This window comes from Gorilla gorilla, chromosome 4, assembly GCF_029281585.2.
Source record: "Gorilla gorilla gorilla isolate KB3781 chromosome 4, NHGRI_mGorGor1-v2.1_pri, whole genome shotgun sequence".
NCBI lineage: Eukaryota > Metazoa > Chordata > Mammalia > Primates > Hominidae > Gorilla > Gorilla gorilla.
The window spans coordinates 116,884,079-116,896,719 of NC_073228.2; the positions used below are offsets into that span (position 1 = coordinate 116,884,079).

The window sequence follows — 12,641 nt, forward strand, 5'->3', positions numbered from 1 at the left end:
AACCTTCTTTACCCTAAATATCAGACATAAAAGCCAGAATGAAAGGTGTGCCACGCCCAGAGCCTTCGGATCTTTTGCCATTGGAAGCAGGATTCTGAAGGTTCTGGCAACACTGCATACTGAGCTAATGTGATGGTCGCTTCCAGAACAAACATATAAGTGCAGGCTTGAAAGAAGGAAAGAGAAACCTATGGGTGCCAGAAATGAAGAAGGAACTCTGCCAGAGAGAACGGCAAGGAGGGCGGGTGCTGGCCAGCAAGGCATCAGACTGTCCACAGGCCCTCCACCCAGGGGCTTAACATTACCCAAGGCCAGGGCCGTGGCCTCTGAGGCAGAGAGCCACAGCTCAGACCCCTATGGGAGCAGGATTCTCATCAGGCTGCCCATAAGACACTAGGAAACTTCCTTTCTGGAGATGTGACAAGTAAACTTGTCATCTCTCAGGCTCTGTGTGGGAAAAGAAAGAAAAATCTCTTTCCAGGAATTAAACCTCAAGCTTGTGTCATGTGTAGGTGTGGTACAGGAATCCGGAGCCAAGAACTTAATAAGAACTAGTCCTAAACCTCAGAAACTGATGAGTCCCAACAGATCTAAACATAGAACCACTCCGTAGGGACATCTGCAACCCAGGATCCTCAGGGCCCCACGGAAGACAGTTTCCACAGAGGATGAGCAGGTGCTTGCATTCTCTCCCCCACCCCCACCACCGAGGAAATGAGAATGAATCAGCACTGACGCAGAATGAGCGGATGCAAAAACTAAGAGTCAGCATTTACAAGAAGCAGAAATAACAATGTGGAAAACTAGAAAATAAAGATTTAAAACAAAGTGATATAGGAGTCATAATGAAGGGATAAGACGTTCAAAAAGGAAGAGAAGGCCAGGCCTGGTGCCTCACATCTGTAATCCCGGCACTTTGGGAGGTTGACGTGGGTGGATGACTTGAGCCCAGGAGTTTGAGACTGGCCTGGGCAACAAAGTGAGACCCTGTTTCTACAAAAAAAAAAAAACTTAAAAAGTCAGCTGGGTAGGGCAGTGCATTCCTGTAGTCCCGGCTACTCGGGAGGCTGAGGCAGGAGGATCACTTCCAGCCCAAGAGCGAGGCTATAGTGAGCCATGACTGTGTCACTGCACTCCAGCCTGGGCAACACAGTGAGACCCTGTTTCAAAACAACAAACAAACAAACAAACAACAACAAAAAGAAGAATGGATGTGAAAAGGAACCAAGCAGATCATCTAGAAATGAAAAGGTATTACAAAAACAGAAACTTGAATTTCTCAGCAGTTGGATCCTAGAAACTGGTGAAAATCCAACGTAACCTGCTGGATAATGGATTTGGTATGGGTGAGCACACATCCCCAAGCAGACTGGGAGGGACTCAGAGGAAAAGTGAACGGCTCTGATGTTTAGCCTTCAAGAAAGTCATAGGGAACCAAGCCAGACTGCTAGCAATGGCTGCCCTGGATCATGATATTATGGATTGTTCTCCTCCCAGCTTTTCTACTTTTTAAGAAAATTTCTAAGATCAGTACACATTTTATTTTCAAGTGGCAAAGGGAGTATTAGAACTTTTATTCCAACAAAAATGTCTTTCTTAGCTAGAATACCAGTAAATTTATCACCCCACGTTGGCCAATTTTAAAAAGGAAATCCTTAGTCTTTGGCCAAAAGAAACACAATGTTTGGAACAAATGATGGAAGGGTGGCCTCATAGCTCGTGCCACAGGCTGCAAGCATCTGCAAACAGGGCTCCCAGTTGGGGGAAAAGTCACTACAATGATGAACCCAAGTCTAGTTCATAAGCAATGAGAGGTGGAATCAGCCAAAGCAGCATGAGGATTCTCTACAGAGAGGTCAGGATGGGAGCTGCGTGGCTTGATGAAGATGAGCCAGTTTGGAAATCACGGGGGTGGCGGTGGGAGGTGAGATTCCTGTATCTGTTACCACTGCCTAGTGTCTTCCCAAACTTCACCCAGATTCTAGCTCAAGAAGCTCCCAAGGACAGGGCTGTGCTGAGTGAGTCACCCCCGAGGGTGTCAGGATGGCTGCTGTTGCCAGCTCCCCTCCACTCTCCAGAGATGGTGCGACCAGGTGGTTGTTTTTCTCCCTGCTGTGGACAGTACTGATCTCAATAGGAGCCATTAACTCTGCACTGCCATGACCCGCTCTGGCTTGCTAGACTCCAGTTCCTGACCGGTTCTAAACTCAATCTCTGGCTCTCTTCCCCTCCCCGGAGGTCAGGTGGCTGAAAGTCCCAATCCTCCAACACACGCCTGGTCCTTCTGGTGACCAGCCCACATTCTGAAGCTGTCTAGGGCCCACCATAAGTCACCTCATCAGCATCACAAAGACACCCCTACTCAGCAAGAAACTCCAAGGGTTTCTCAAACTCTGTCCCAAAACCAAGGACAAATATCAGATATGGTCTTATTTATACCACAGCTGCCTTCTGAGAGCAGGTACCAGGTGAAGGGCTGGCGCCTGGCATTCCACACCAGAAACAGGCAAAGTGATGTCTTGTTGTAGGTATGGCGGTTTAACTACTTCCCAGTAGGGGACACCAGCTTTCCAAGAAAGCTCCCTTCTGTAGAAATGCCAGCAGGTAGATATCTCCACTAGCAGCTGAAGGGCCCAGTGTTTCAGATCCACTGAAACACTGACCTCAACAGCACTGTACACCTTCACTGGAGGGCACTATGGTCTGAGCAGGCTCGACACTGCACCAAAGGTACAGGGTGTCAGGAAACTAGGGCTCTCGGCCAAACTCTACAACTGGCCTCACCCTGTTCCCCCCCTGCCGGAGTTAACATCAGCATCAGCAACCCAAGACATATTTCCAAGCATTCTTGAGATTAGGGGTCAATTTAGATGGACAGAGGCTCCACCCTGCAGAGGTCTGACCTGGCTTCTCTTAGAGGATGAAGGGCTCCAAAGTTGGGCTGGGACACCCTGAGAAATCCCTTAGAATTCAACTCCCCCGTCCAGAAACACCCAGCCCAAGTGACCCCCAGACATAGTGAAACCAGCTCTGTCTACAAACAAGCGTCTGGCTCTTCTATGGGCAGGAGGGGTTGATTCCTCCTTATCTGCTGGACCTGCTTTCAGAGGCTGTTTAGATTTCCTCCTGGTGGCAGCCTAGCGCATGGGACCCACCCACCACATACCTTCATGGCCATGAGCTCCTGCATAAGCACTGCGTTTTCCAGATCCAGCCTCTGGCTGTCTCCCCGAGGCTTGACGTCATAGCTGAGAGGATCGATGTGGATGCTTTCCAGCTCTAGCATGGTCAGCTTGACCGCAGCCCTGTCATTCTTGAGCTGCTGGATATAATCCTTCAGCCTCTGCTCATCTTCTTTAGTGAACTCGGTGTCGCAACTACTGGCTGTGGAGCTGGTTGTGCTGAGAAAGAAGAAAAACAAAGACCCACCACCCTGTGTTATTCCAAGTCATGGCAAATAGATCTTTCCTCCTCACTCTTCTCCACATTCCCTCTCCCCAGTGTTATTTAGAGGGTAATCCAAAAATCAGTTTTCTTCACAGCACAGGAAAATGATACCACCTTTTAGGAAAGAATTAAGTATGAAGAATAACAAATGCTTACACTCCTTGACGCAACACTGTGGACTCTAGAAATGAATTTCTAAGGAAATAATTCCACAGAAGCAAAAAGATACACATACAAAGGAACATAATCTAAAATACAGTTTAGTGATTTATCACACCTATCAAAAGGAGGGAAATCATGCGGACATTACAGTGATAATTGTAATACGTGAAATTATAGTGATATTGACAATGGTGGTGATATTTTGAGGACATAGGTTAAAAGATATTACATATGTAATAAAAAAGATACTCATGTGGTCAGAACTTAAAAAAGGTATATTTAAGGCAACAAAAGTTGAAGCACAAAACTCCTATGGCATGATCCACAGATGCGTGTCACACCCTCACACGTGTGCGCAGGTGTCCCAGGCTGTGGCAACCGTCCCTGCGGAGCAGCACCGAAGGGGGCTGTTTTGCTGTGTTTACTTCTGTTGTTTGCAACATGTACCATGAAAAACACAGGGGTGCACAACACAGCAATAACCACTTTGGGAGTGGGGTACCCCCTGGCCTTCACAGGATAGTCTGAGTATAGTGTTCACTATAGGGACTCGGGCTGGCCCAAGGGCCCTTGGCAGCCCAAGGTGAATGGTGACCGGGCAGGGAGCCCCCAGCTGAACCCCAGGCCTGTGGCAGCCCAGGAAGGTTTCTAGGGGACCAAACCACCATGAAAGGGGGAGCACCACTGGAAAACGGACGCCACGGCTTTCAAGCGGGCTCTGGCCTTTTCCAGCAGTGGGCAGGCTGCTCCCCGTGCCTCCGAATAAGGCCCACTCCACTCGGTTGAGGACTCTGAGGCCAGTGTGCACCGACAGCAGTTTCTCTGCACTTGCACTGGGCCTCCCTAGGGGTGACTCGCCCCACATGGAACTGGTCTGAAGATGGCAGAGGAACAAGCAGAGGCCTACTGACCTTGTATCAAAACAGGCCAGGCTGTGTTGTCATGTCTGTTGCTACAGATTTGGAAAGTGAAGCTCAGAGACATCAAGTGGTCAGCCGAGTCATGCGACTGGAAAGAGGTGCAACTAGACTTGGGCCGCAGCCTCGTCCCACGGCCCTGTCCTTGTCCCCAGAATCCTGTAGCTAGAAGCTATACCAGGGGCCATGAGTGATCTCCACAGGCCGCCAGATGCCACAAACCCAGGCCTACCCTCCTCATCTCACACTGCAAAAGGGTAAGAGCCAGGACCCCAACTCAGTAGCTGTAGTCCCCACAGCCTAGACATGAGTGAGGGCAGGACCACTCTTGTACATGACACATTGCTACGAAGACAAGGCTTCCGGGGAGAGAAAAGCTGAAGAGAGATGGTGGCTGGAGCTTTGTTGTTCACAGGAGGAAGAGGCTACCCTAGGGCTTGGGGTGGTCTTCAAGTCAGAGAACCCCTTCTAGAATGGGAAACTCCTGAGCACTAGAAACCCTTTGGGGCTGCGTCTCACTCCCTCTGTACCATCAGGACGGGTGGGAAGTCCCTTGGAGATAAGGTAAGCTAGATCAGCCTGACCATTAAACACCATCTCTTCAGAGGCTATGCCCAGTAAGTTCCCATGTCAGCTGGGCTGGGCTATGTGCGCAGTTGCTTGGTCAACCACCAGATTAGGCATTGCTGCGAAGGTGTTTGTTACATGTGATTACCATTAAAATCAAGAGACTACAGGGAGACTGTTTCCATACAGTGAGTGAACCTCATCTAATCAGAGAGGCCTTAAGGGGAAAGACAGGTCCCCCAAAAGGGAAAAAATTCTTCCTCCAGACAGCTTTCAGACTCAGGATTGCAACATCAACTCTTCCCTGGGTCTCTGGCCTGACCTGCAGACTTCAGATTTGCCAGCTCCATTATCAAATGGGCCAATTCCTTAAAATAAATCACTGTTTGCGATTTACTAGAATCTGTATCAAGAGATCGATCTTGATCTTTCTATCTAGGTATAGATGTCTCCATATAGACCCACCTCCTATTGGTTCTGATTCTCTGCACTGCCCTAACAGCAAAGTGCTACCTTTACGTGTGACCCAAGCGTCTTACATACTTTGAATATTCCCTGTCTTCTCATCTCTAAAATGAAGGTAATCATAGTACATGCTTCATAAAGTCAGGGTAAGGAATAAATGAGGTAAAATTAGAAGTGTTTGTAATAGCAAAGACATGGAATCAACCTAAATGCCCATCAGTGGCAGACTAGATAGAGAAAATGTGGCACATATATACCACGAATACTGTGTAGCCATAAAAAAAGAATGAGGTCACGTCATTTGCAGAAACATGGATGAAGTGGGAGGCCATTATCCTTAGCAAACTAATGTGGGAACAGAAAACCAAATACCACATGTTCTTACTTATAAGTTGGAGCTAAATGATGAGAACACATGAACACAAAGAGGGGAACAACAAACAATGGGCCTACTTGAGGGTACAGAATAGGAGAAGGGAGAGGATCGGAAAAAATGACTAACGCATACTAGGCTTAATACCTGGGTGACAAAATAATTTATACAACAAACCTCCATGACATGAGTTTACCTATGCAACAACCGTCCACATGTACCCCTGAACTTAAAAGTAAAAAAATAGAAATGTTTACAACAGTGTCCAGCACATAGTAAGCACTCAATAAATGCAGAAGTTATCATTCATTTATTCAAGAAATATTGGAGTGCCTACTATGGGGTCCTGGAAAAATCCCTGCCCTCAGGGAACTCATATTCTAATAGAGGAAGCCAGGAAGTGAAATACACAGTCCATGAGATGGTGAAAAATGAAGCAGGGAAGAGGCGTGGGGAATGCAGAGTGGACATGAGGTTATTATTTGTGATTGAGCTGCAGGGAAGGCCTGTGTGATCCAGTGACATTAGGGTGGACCTAAGGGAGGCGAGAGAGGGAGCTACGTGGATGTTTGCAGGACACAGTAAATGCAATCTAGGCAGGGAGTGCGGCCAGCAGAAAGAGATGGTGACTGAAGCAGTCAGGCAGGGGAGAGAAAGAAGGAGAAGTGGTCAGAGAGGGAGTGCGTGGGAGGGGCTGGGTGCCAGGTCATGCAGCATTTTATAAGGGCTGTGTCTTTTTCTCTAGGATTAGGATGGAGGCCATTGGGGGTTTTAACAGGGAGGGATGTGGTCTGCTTTATTGTTATAACAGGATCCATCTGGCCTCTAGGATGAGTAGAGATGCAGGGAGGCCAGGGCAGAGGCAGGGGTGCACCTTGGGAGCTACAGCAACAATTCCAGGGAGAGATGGTAGCAGCTTGGAGCAAGGTGGGAGCAGGGAAGGCAGGGAGAAAGATAAAAATGACTACTGATTATCAGCATTATGTTTTCTCAAGCTGTATTTTAAAAAGGATGAGAGGGGAGAAGCAGCAACATCCTGCAGCTGGAACACCACGGGCTATTCCACAGTGAAATGAGGCAGCTCAAGGGAACTGCAAAGAGAGCAAAGCGCGCCCACAGCAGAGGGCACTGAGGAGCCCGGCTGTGCATCAGAGGACGCATCCAAAGGACCCTCAGCATCTCAGCGAAGGCCTGTCTGCCTGCAAGCTGCTCAGTGGCAGGCATGCCTCGTACAAAACCCCCAAGTAGAGCTCAGGAGCTCACCTTCACAGATCATCAACACTGATGTGGAGGGACAGACATCTAATGTTCCACAGGCGAATGCGCGACAAAATTAGAGCAAACTCAAGTACTGGCACTGTTTGCAAAGCATTCTACAGACAGGGCTGAGGGTGGAGATGTGCTCACAGCCTCGGCATGTTTAGACAGCGTGGCGCTGGCAGACAGCAGCACTTCTCTTCCAGTTACTTGGGAGGTTTCAGGAATGAAATCCTTCCTTGTAAACCTGGGACACAGGGTGTGGGGTTTACTTACACCTCTAGCCTTTCCTTTCATTAAAAATTATTTTGAAAACTTTCAAACCTATAGAAAAACAAAGAATAACCAACAGCTGTGCGTCTACCACTCACAAGACACTGAGGTATATCTTCTTCAGACTACTTTTTGGGAAATATAAATTTATACTTGAAACACTTTTTGTTGACTTTCATTTAAAATAAAAATCACAAAATTCAAAGAGTGGTAAAAGCTAGCATTCTCTAATTACCCTGCAGGAACTGAAGTGATACTATTTTGGCAGATTTTCCATTTAGCAGGACTGGTCTACCCCAGCAGTTTTCCAAGAGGGGTCCCGGGCTGGCCACATCAGCAGCACCTGGGAACTTGTTAGAAATGCACATTCCGGGGCCTGCTGTCAAGACCTCCACAGTCAGGAACTCTGGAGGTGGAGCCCAGCAATCTGTGTTTTAATACACCCTCTAGGTGACTCTGATGCACGCTTAGGTGTGAGAAGCACTGGTCTCCCCTTCAGGCTAAGTGGGCATTTGCTCAGGAGCCTGTGAGGTGACTGGATACTCCCAGGTTTTCTAGGTAGAGGCCACAGTGCTCCTGGCTGCCCTGGTGGGTGTCAGGGTCTACGAGCAGGTCTCTGACGTCAGTCAAACCTGGATAAATGTTCCTCCTCTGCCACTTCCTTGCTTTATGGCCCAGAGTAAATTACCCAATGTTTCTGGGCTGCAGGAAATAGGAATACTAAGGGTTCCTGCCTCACTAAGTTGTGGAAAGGATACGGCAGGCCCTGAAGCAGGCAGCTGGTGCTGCCACACAGCACCTGTCCCGTGGGAGGAAGAGAGAAGGTGGCCACTTTCCTGATGGCTTTGCCAACAGCCCCACAACACCTAACACCAGACTCAGAGATCCCCTGAGCTATTGGCCACCAGCAGGTCATCCAGAATCCCTCCATCCCAAGGAGAACGAAAGCTGCCAGTGGTTGAATGGACTTGAGAAATCACCTAGCCCTAACACCAATGCAGGCAGGCAGAGACTGACAGGCGCTGCCACCCTTAGGGCCCGGAGCCTCATCCATGGCAGGCAGGGAAGGCTTTTGTTTCACCCACTTTGCTATGAGTATAGTTTTCAAAGAGGAAGGAAATAAGAAAAAAAAAATAACAAAAGATCTCAGTCCACAGATCTTACCCTGTTGGAAGCACAGAGCTTTAAAATGCTTTTAGTGGAGAAAGTTTAATTTCAAGATAAACCTCACAGCCCCTCCGGCTTCCCTTCTCCTGCTTCCAGGACAGCAGCGGGGAACAGATCAGGCGAGGCTAATTACAATTCTGCTTTGAGCTCTTAACGTTTCACTGCGGAATATGATTATGACAATGGTAGGGGAGGGGAAGCCACTGGCCTTTTCTCTGGCCTCACAGACAAAGGCGCTGGCGGTCTCCCAAGGGCCTGCTGCTGGCTGCTGGGCAAGGGTTAAGTCATCCATTAATTCTCCCGGCTTGGAATGCTGGATGATCTCAGTTGTCAAGGGGGAATCAATCACTTTCTGTGGCTGCATTATTCCTCCTCTCCAGAACAGGAGCCTGTCTGTGTTCCCTGAGAGCGACTGTGGGGGAAGGCTAATGACAAAAACCCTCGCCACACATGTGTGTCTTGCTCTGGCTTCTTGAGGAGCTAGTGTAGGATGTGTGGGTTTCTCCTTTCCGTGATGCTCTGCTGGAGCTCCCGTCACGCTGGCTTCCCTCTGCATCTGTTCATTGCCAGCAGCTCTTCCAGCACAAAGCATACACAGCAGGCCTGTAGCCTGGTGGGAATGCAGGGCTGGCTGGTTCGGGACGGTTCGGGTCGACCCACTCTCCACCTACCCTGTCCACTATAGGAGAAGCTGTTCAAACCAGCTATCGACGTCAAATATCCTCTCTTCTATCCCTCTCCACCATGCCCCACCTCTGTCCTCAAGACAGCTCCCCAGCCTGCTCATTAGGAGAAAAATTCATTTTTCATAGCCTCCTCAGCTTGCCTTGGTGGAAGGCTAGAAGGACATTTCATTTCTTTTGCCTTGAAAATCCGTGATGGCATTTTCCTGAAGTTTTCATCAACATCTTACCTGGCCCCAGCTGAGATCTGATTTCCATCAAGGAGCAGCTCTTCTTGTTTGTTTGTTTTTGTTTTTTTTTTTTTTTTTTTTGAGACAGAGTCTCACTCTGTTGCCCATGCTGGAGTGCAATAGCATGATTTGGCTCACCACAGCCTCCGCCTCCTGGGTTCAAGCAATTCTCCTGCCTCAGCCTCCTGAGTAGCTGGGACTACAGGCATGTACCACCATGCCTGGCTAAATTTTGTATTTTTAATAGCGACAGGATTTCACTATGTTGTCCAGGGTGGTCTCAAACTCCTGACCTCATGATCTGCCCGCCTCAGCCTCCCAAAGTGCTGGGATTACAGGTGTGAGTCACTGCACCCAGCCCAGCAGCTCATTTTTAGAAGGAAAGTGCCCTGGGGGTGGGCATCTGTTTTGCTGAGCATTTGAAATTTATCTGAATGAGTGGGGTCAGTCCAGGTGACATTTGGCATTTAAGTCATTCCTAAGTGGCCCCATTACTTTAAGCAGAAGCTCGAGCCTTGGCAGCTTGCCTGTATCTTTTACTGTTGTGCTGTGGGTATACCCCCATCCCTTCTTTTTTGGGTTTGTAGCAAAGGACTACAAACACTAAACAAACTCTAAACCTCTTAGGTTTATACGCTCTTGAATGGTTATCAGAATTCTCCAGGAGGAGAAACTGAGATTAAATGAGGGTAGATTACATAACAAATAGTCCTATGACTGTCTAGCAAAATATGGGCATGGGAAAATCTGCTGTCAGTAACTAAAGTCCTCAAAAACTGCTTGAGTCCACAAAGCTCCTAAAAATTTAGCTGATAGTGGAAGTCAAAATAAGAGACAGAAATATTTAGAAGAGAAACTATATATTCAGCAATTTTTAAAGGTGCCATCATAATGGTGTTGCATCTCTAAAACAAATATAAATCCACTCCTGATGTGGTTACTCATAACACACCAAGATAGACACACTATCCAGGCCTGACAACTATATTGCTGGTAACAATTTCCCAGCTGTTAGAAAAATTAAGCATTACAAATGACTTTAAATGTCACTAAAAATAAAGAGGTACAAGTTGAAATATTAACTTTTTTTTTTTTTTTTTTTGCTTACATACAGAATGGCCAAATTGAAAAAAGATGTACTACCCAGTATTACCAAGGATTTGGAGGAAAAGCCTGGCTGGAGCACCCATGGCTGTAGGAGAATAACTGGATTATGTGTGGAGGGCTGGTCTCACAGAAATGGCACAAGAGGAATAGCCATTAAGGAAAGGACAGTGGCTGCAGCACTGTTATAATAGTGGAAAACTGGATACAAATGTCCCAGGGAAAAGTGTTCAAATACACAACACTACTGTCATCCAATGGAAAACTATCCAACTCCTGGAAAGAATGACACATATAGAAAGATGTGTAAGAGCATAACACTAAGGGGAAAATACATGTTTCAGGAGTCCACATCACAGGATCCTCATTAGGTTAAAAATGAGATGCAGTCGGCCAGGCATGGTGGCTCACAGCTGTAATCCCAGCACTCTGGGAGGCCGAGGTGGGCCGATCACAAGGTCAGGAGATTGAGACCATCCTGGCCAAGATGGTGAAACCCCGTCTCTACAAAAAATACAAAAATTAGCTGGGTGTGGTGGCGGGCACCTGTAGTCCCAGCTACTCCAGAGACTGAGGCAAAAGAATTGCTTGAACCTGGGAGATGGAGGTTGCAGTGAGCTGAGATCACACCATTGTACTCCAGCCTGGGCAATAGAGTGAGGCTACGTCTCAAAAAAAAGAGAAGAAAAAGAGATGTAGTCATGTTTTTAAAGATGTCATGTTTTGGTGCACCAAGTACCTGCCTTCCAAGCTCTTCTGCTGAGACTTATCCCTTTTCTTCTCCATCCCCAAGCTCCTGTGGAAACTGCCTTGGCCTCGTGCTTCCACGGCCACAGAGGATCAGGATAGCCATCGCAGCCCAGCTGGGCAAGATGTCCCTTTCCAGGATTTTCTTACTTGACACCAGGGAAACCAGCCAGCTTTGTGTACAAATGCAGGTGGTAAGCTGGTTGTCTGTCACCTGGGGAAGGCTGCCCCCGAGAACAGGAAAGAGAACAAAGGCTGCATGCAAGGGCCACACAGACCAGACCTGGAGCCTGGTTCTGCTGCTGCTTTGTCTTAGGCAGCCCTCTGCTCGGGTAGGCAGCTCGTGGGTGCGAGATCTGATATCCTTCCAATAAGACCCCCTTCCATTTAAGCTATTTGAGCATGTTTCTGTTCTTTGCAACCATGCATCCTAATAAAAAATGCAGTTAAATCTGTGGGAATATACCCCAAATGGTTCCCAATGTCCTTTCCAGTGAGAGTCCTAGAATGGAGAACTTTACCATCCTATGCATTTTGCAATGCTGGCATTTTAATTGCTTAGTTTTACAACAAACATACAGTTCTTTTGAAATCAAGAAGTTAGATCTCACTAGAAAAAAAACCATAAAAAGCATTCCATGTCTATACCTTGTTCTCATAGAACCTAAAAGGTAAGTGATGAGGACATTTGAGCAGGAGGACTGATCATAATGCTGTCATGTCAAGGATGTGTCGGGGCTGGTCTCTAGAGCTCACTAACACCAGTAAGCATTTGTCCCAAGGACTTTGGATAGACTCTCCTGACACACAGATGGAAAAGCAACTCTCCTCAATAAAGATGACTGTTTCAGCCAGATCTAGTCTGACTCTCATTCCCTGAAGCTTACTGATGCCTGTTCTAACTAGGCGGCTGTTTCAAAAAATTCACCCTTTCAATGGACATTTCACTCTCCTCAACCATTTTTTCTGCCCCAATGAAACTTTATCTTAATCCAGACTAGTTCAAAGAGTGAGAGCTAGGCATCTCTTGAGCTCTGCTGCTGTCCAGTCCAACTTGGGGATTACACCCCAGAGTGAGTGGCCACACAGGCAGCACCCTGGCTACCTGGAGGTACCTAGAGGCTCACGGCAAGGCTGCAACCACCATTCTCACAGCTCTCCAGGGTCCCCATCTGTTGCTGAGACAAGGGACTCAATTTCAGTCTCTGAGAGTACAGACTTGCTGTGGCCGATCCTGTCTTGGCCACAG

The 12,641-nt window shown here is 47.6% G+C and overlaps 1 protein-coding gene across 6 annotated transcripts in view; it reads right to left on the reverse strand.

Annotated features, from left to right (window-relative positions):
- Positions 1-12,641, reverse strand: part of MCC (MCC regulator of WNT signaling pathway) — a 481,477-nt gene that overhangs the window by 33,558 nt on the left and 435,278 nt on the right. For all 6 annotated transcript variants that reach the window (XM_055387455.2, XM_004042362.5, XM_055387453.2 and 3 more), the window contains one exon: positions 3,167-3,401. In XM_055387455.2, the coding sequence (XP_055243430.1) occupies positions 3,167-3,401 (235 nt within the window). The remainder of the gene's footprint in view (positions 1-3,166; positions 3,402-12,641) is intronic.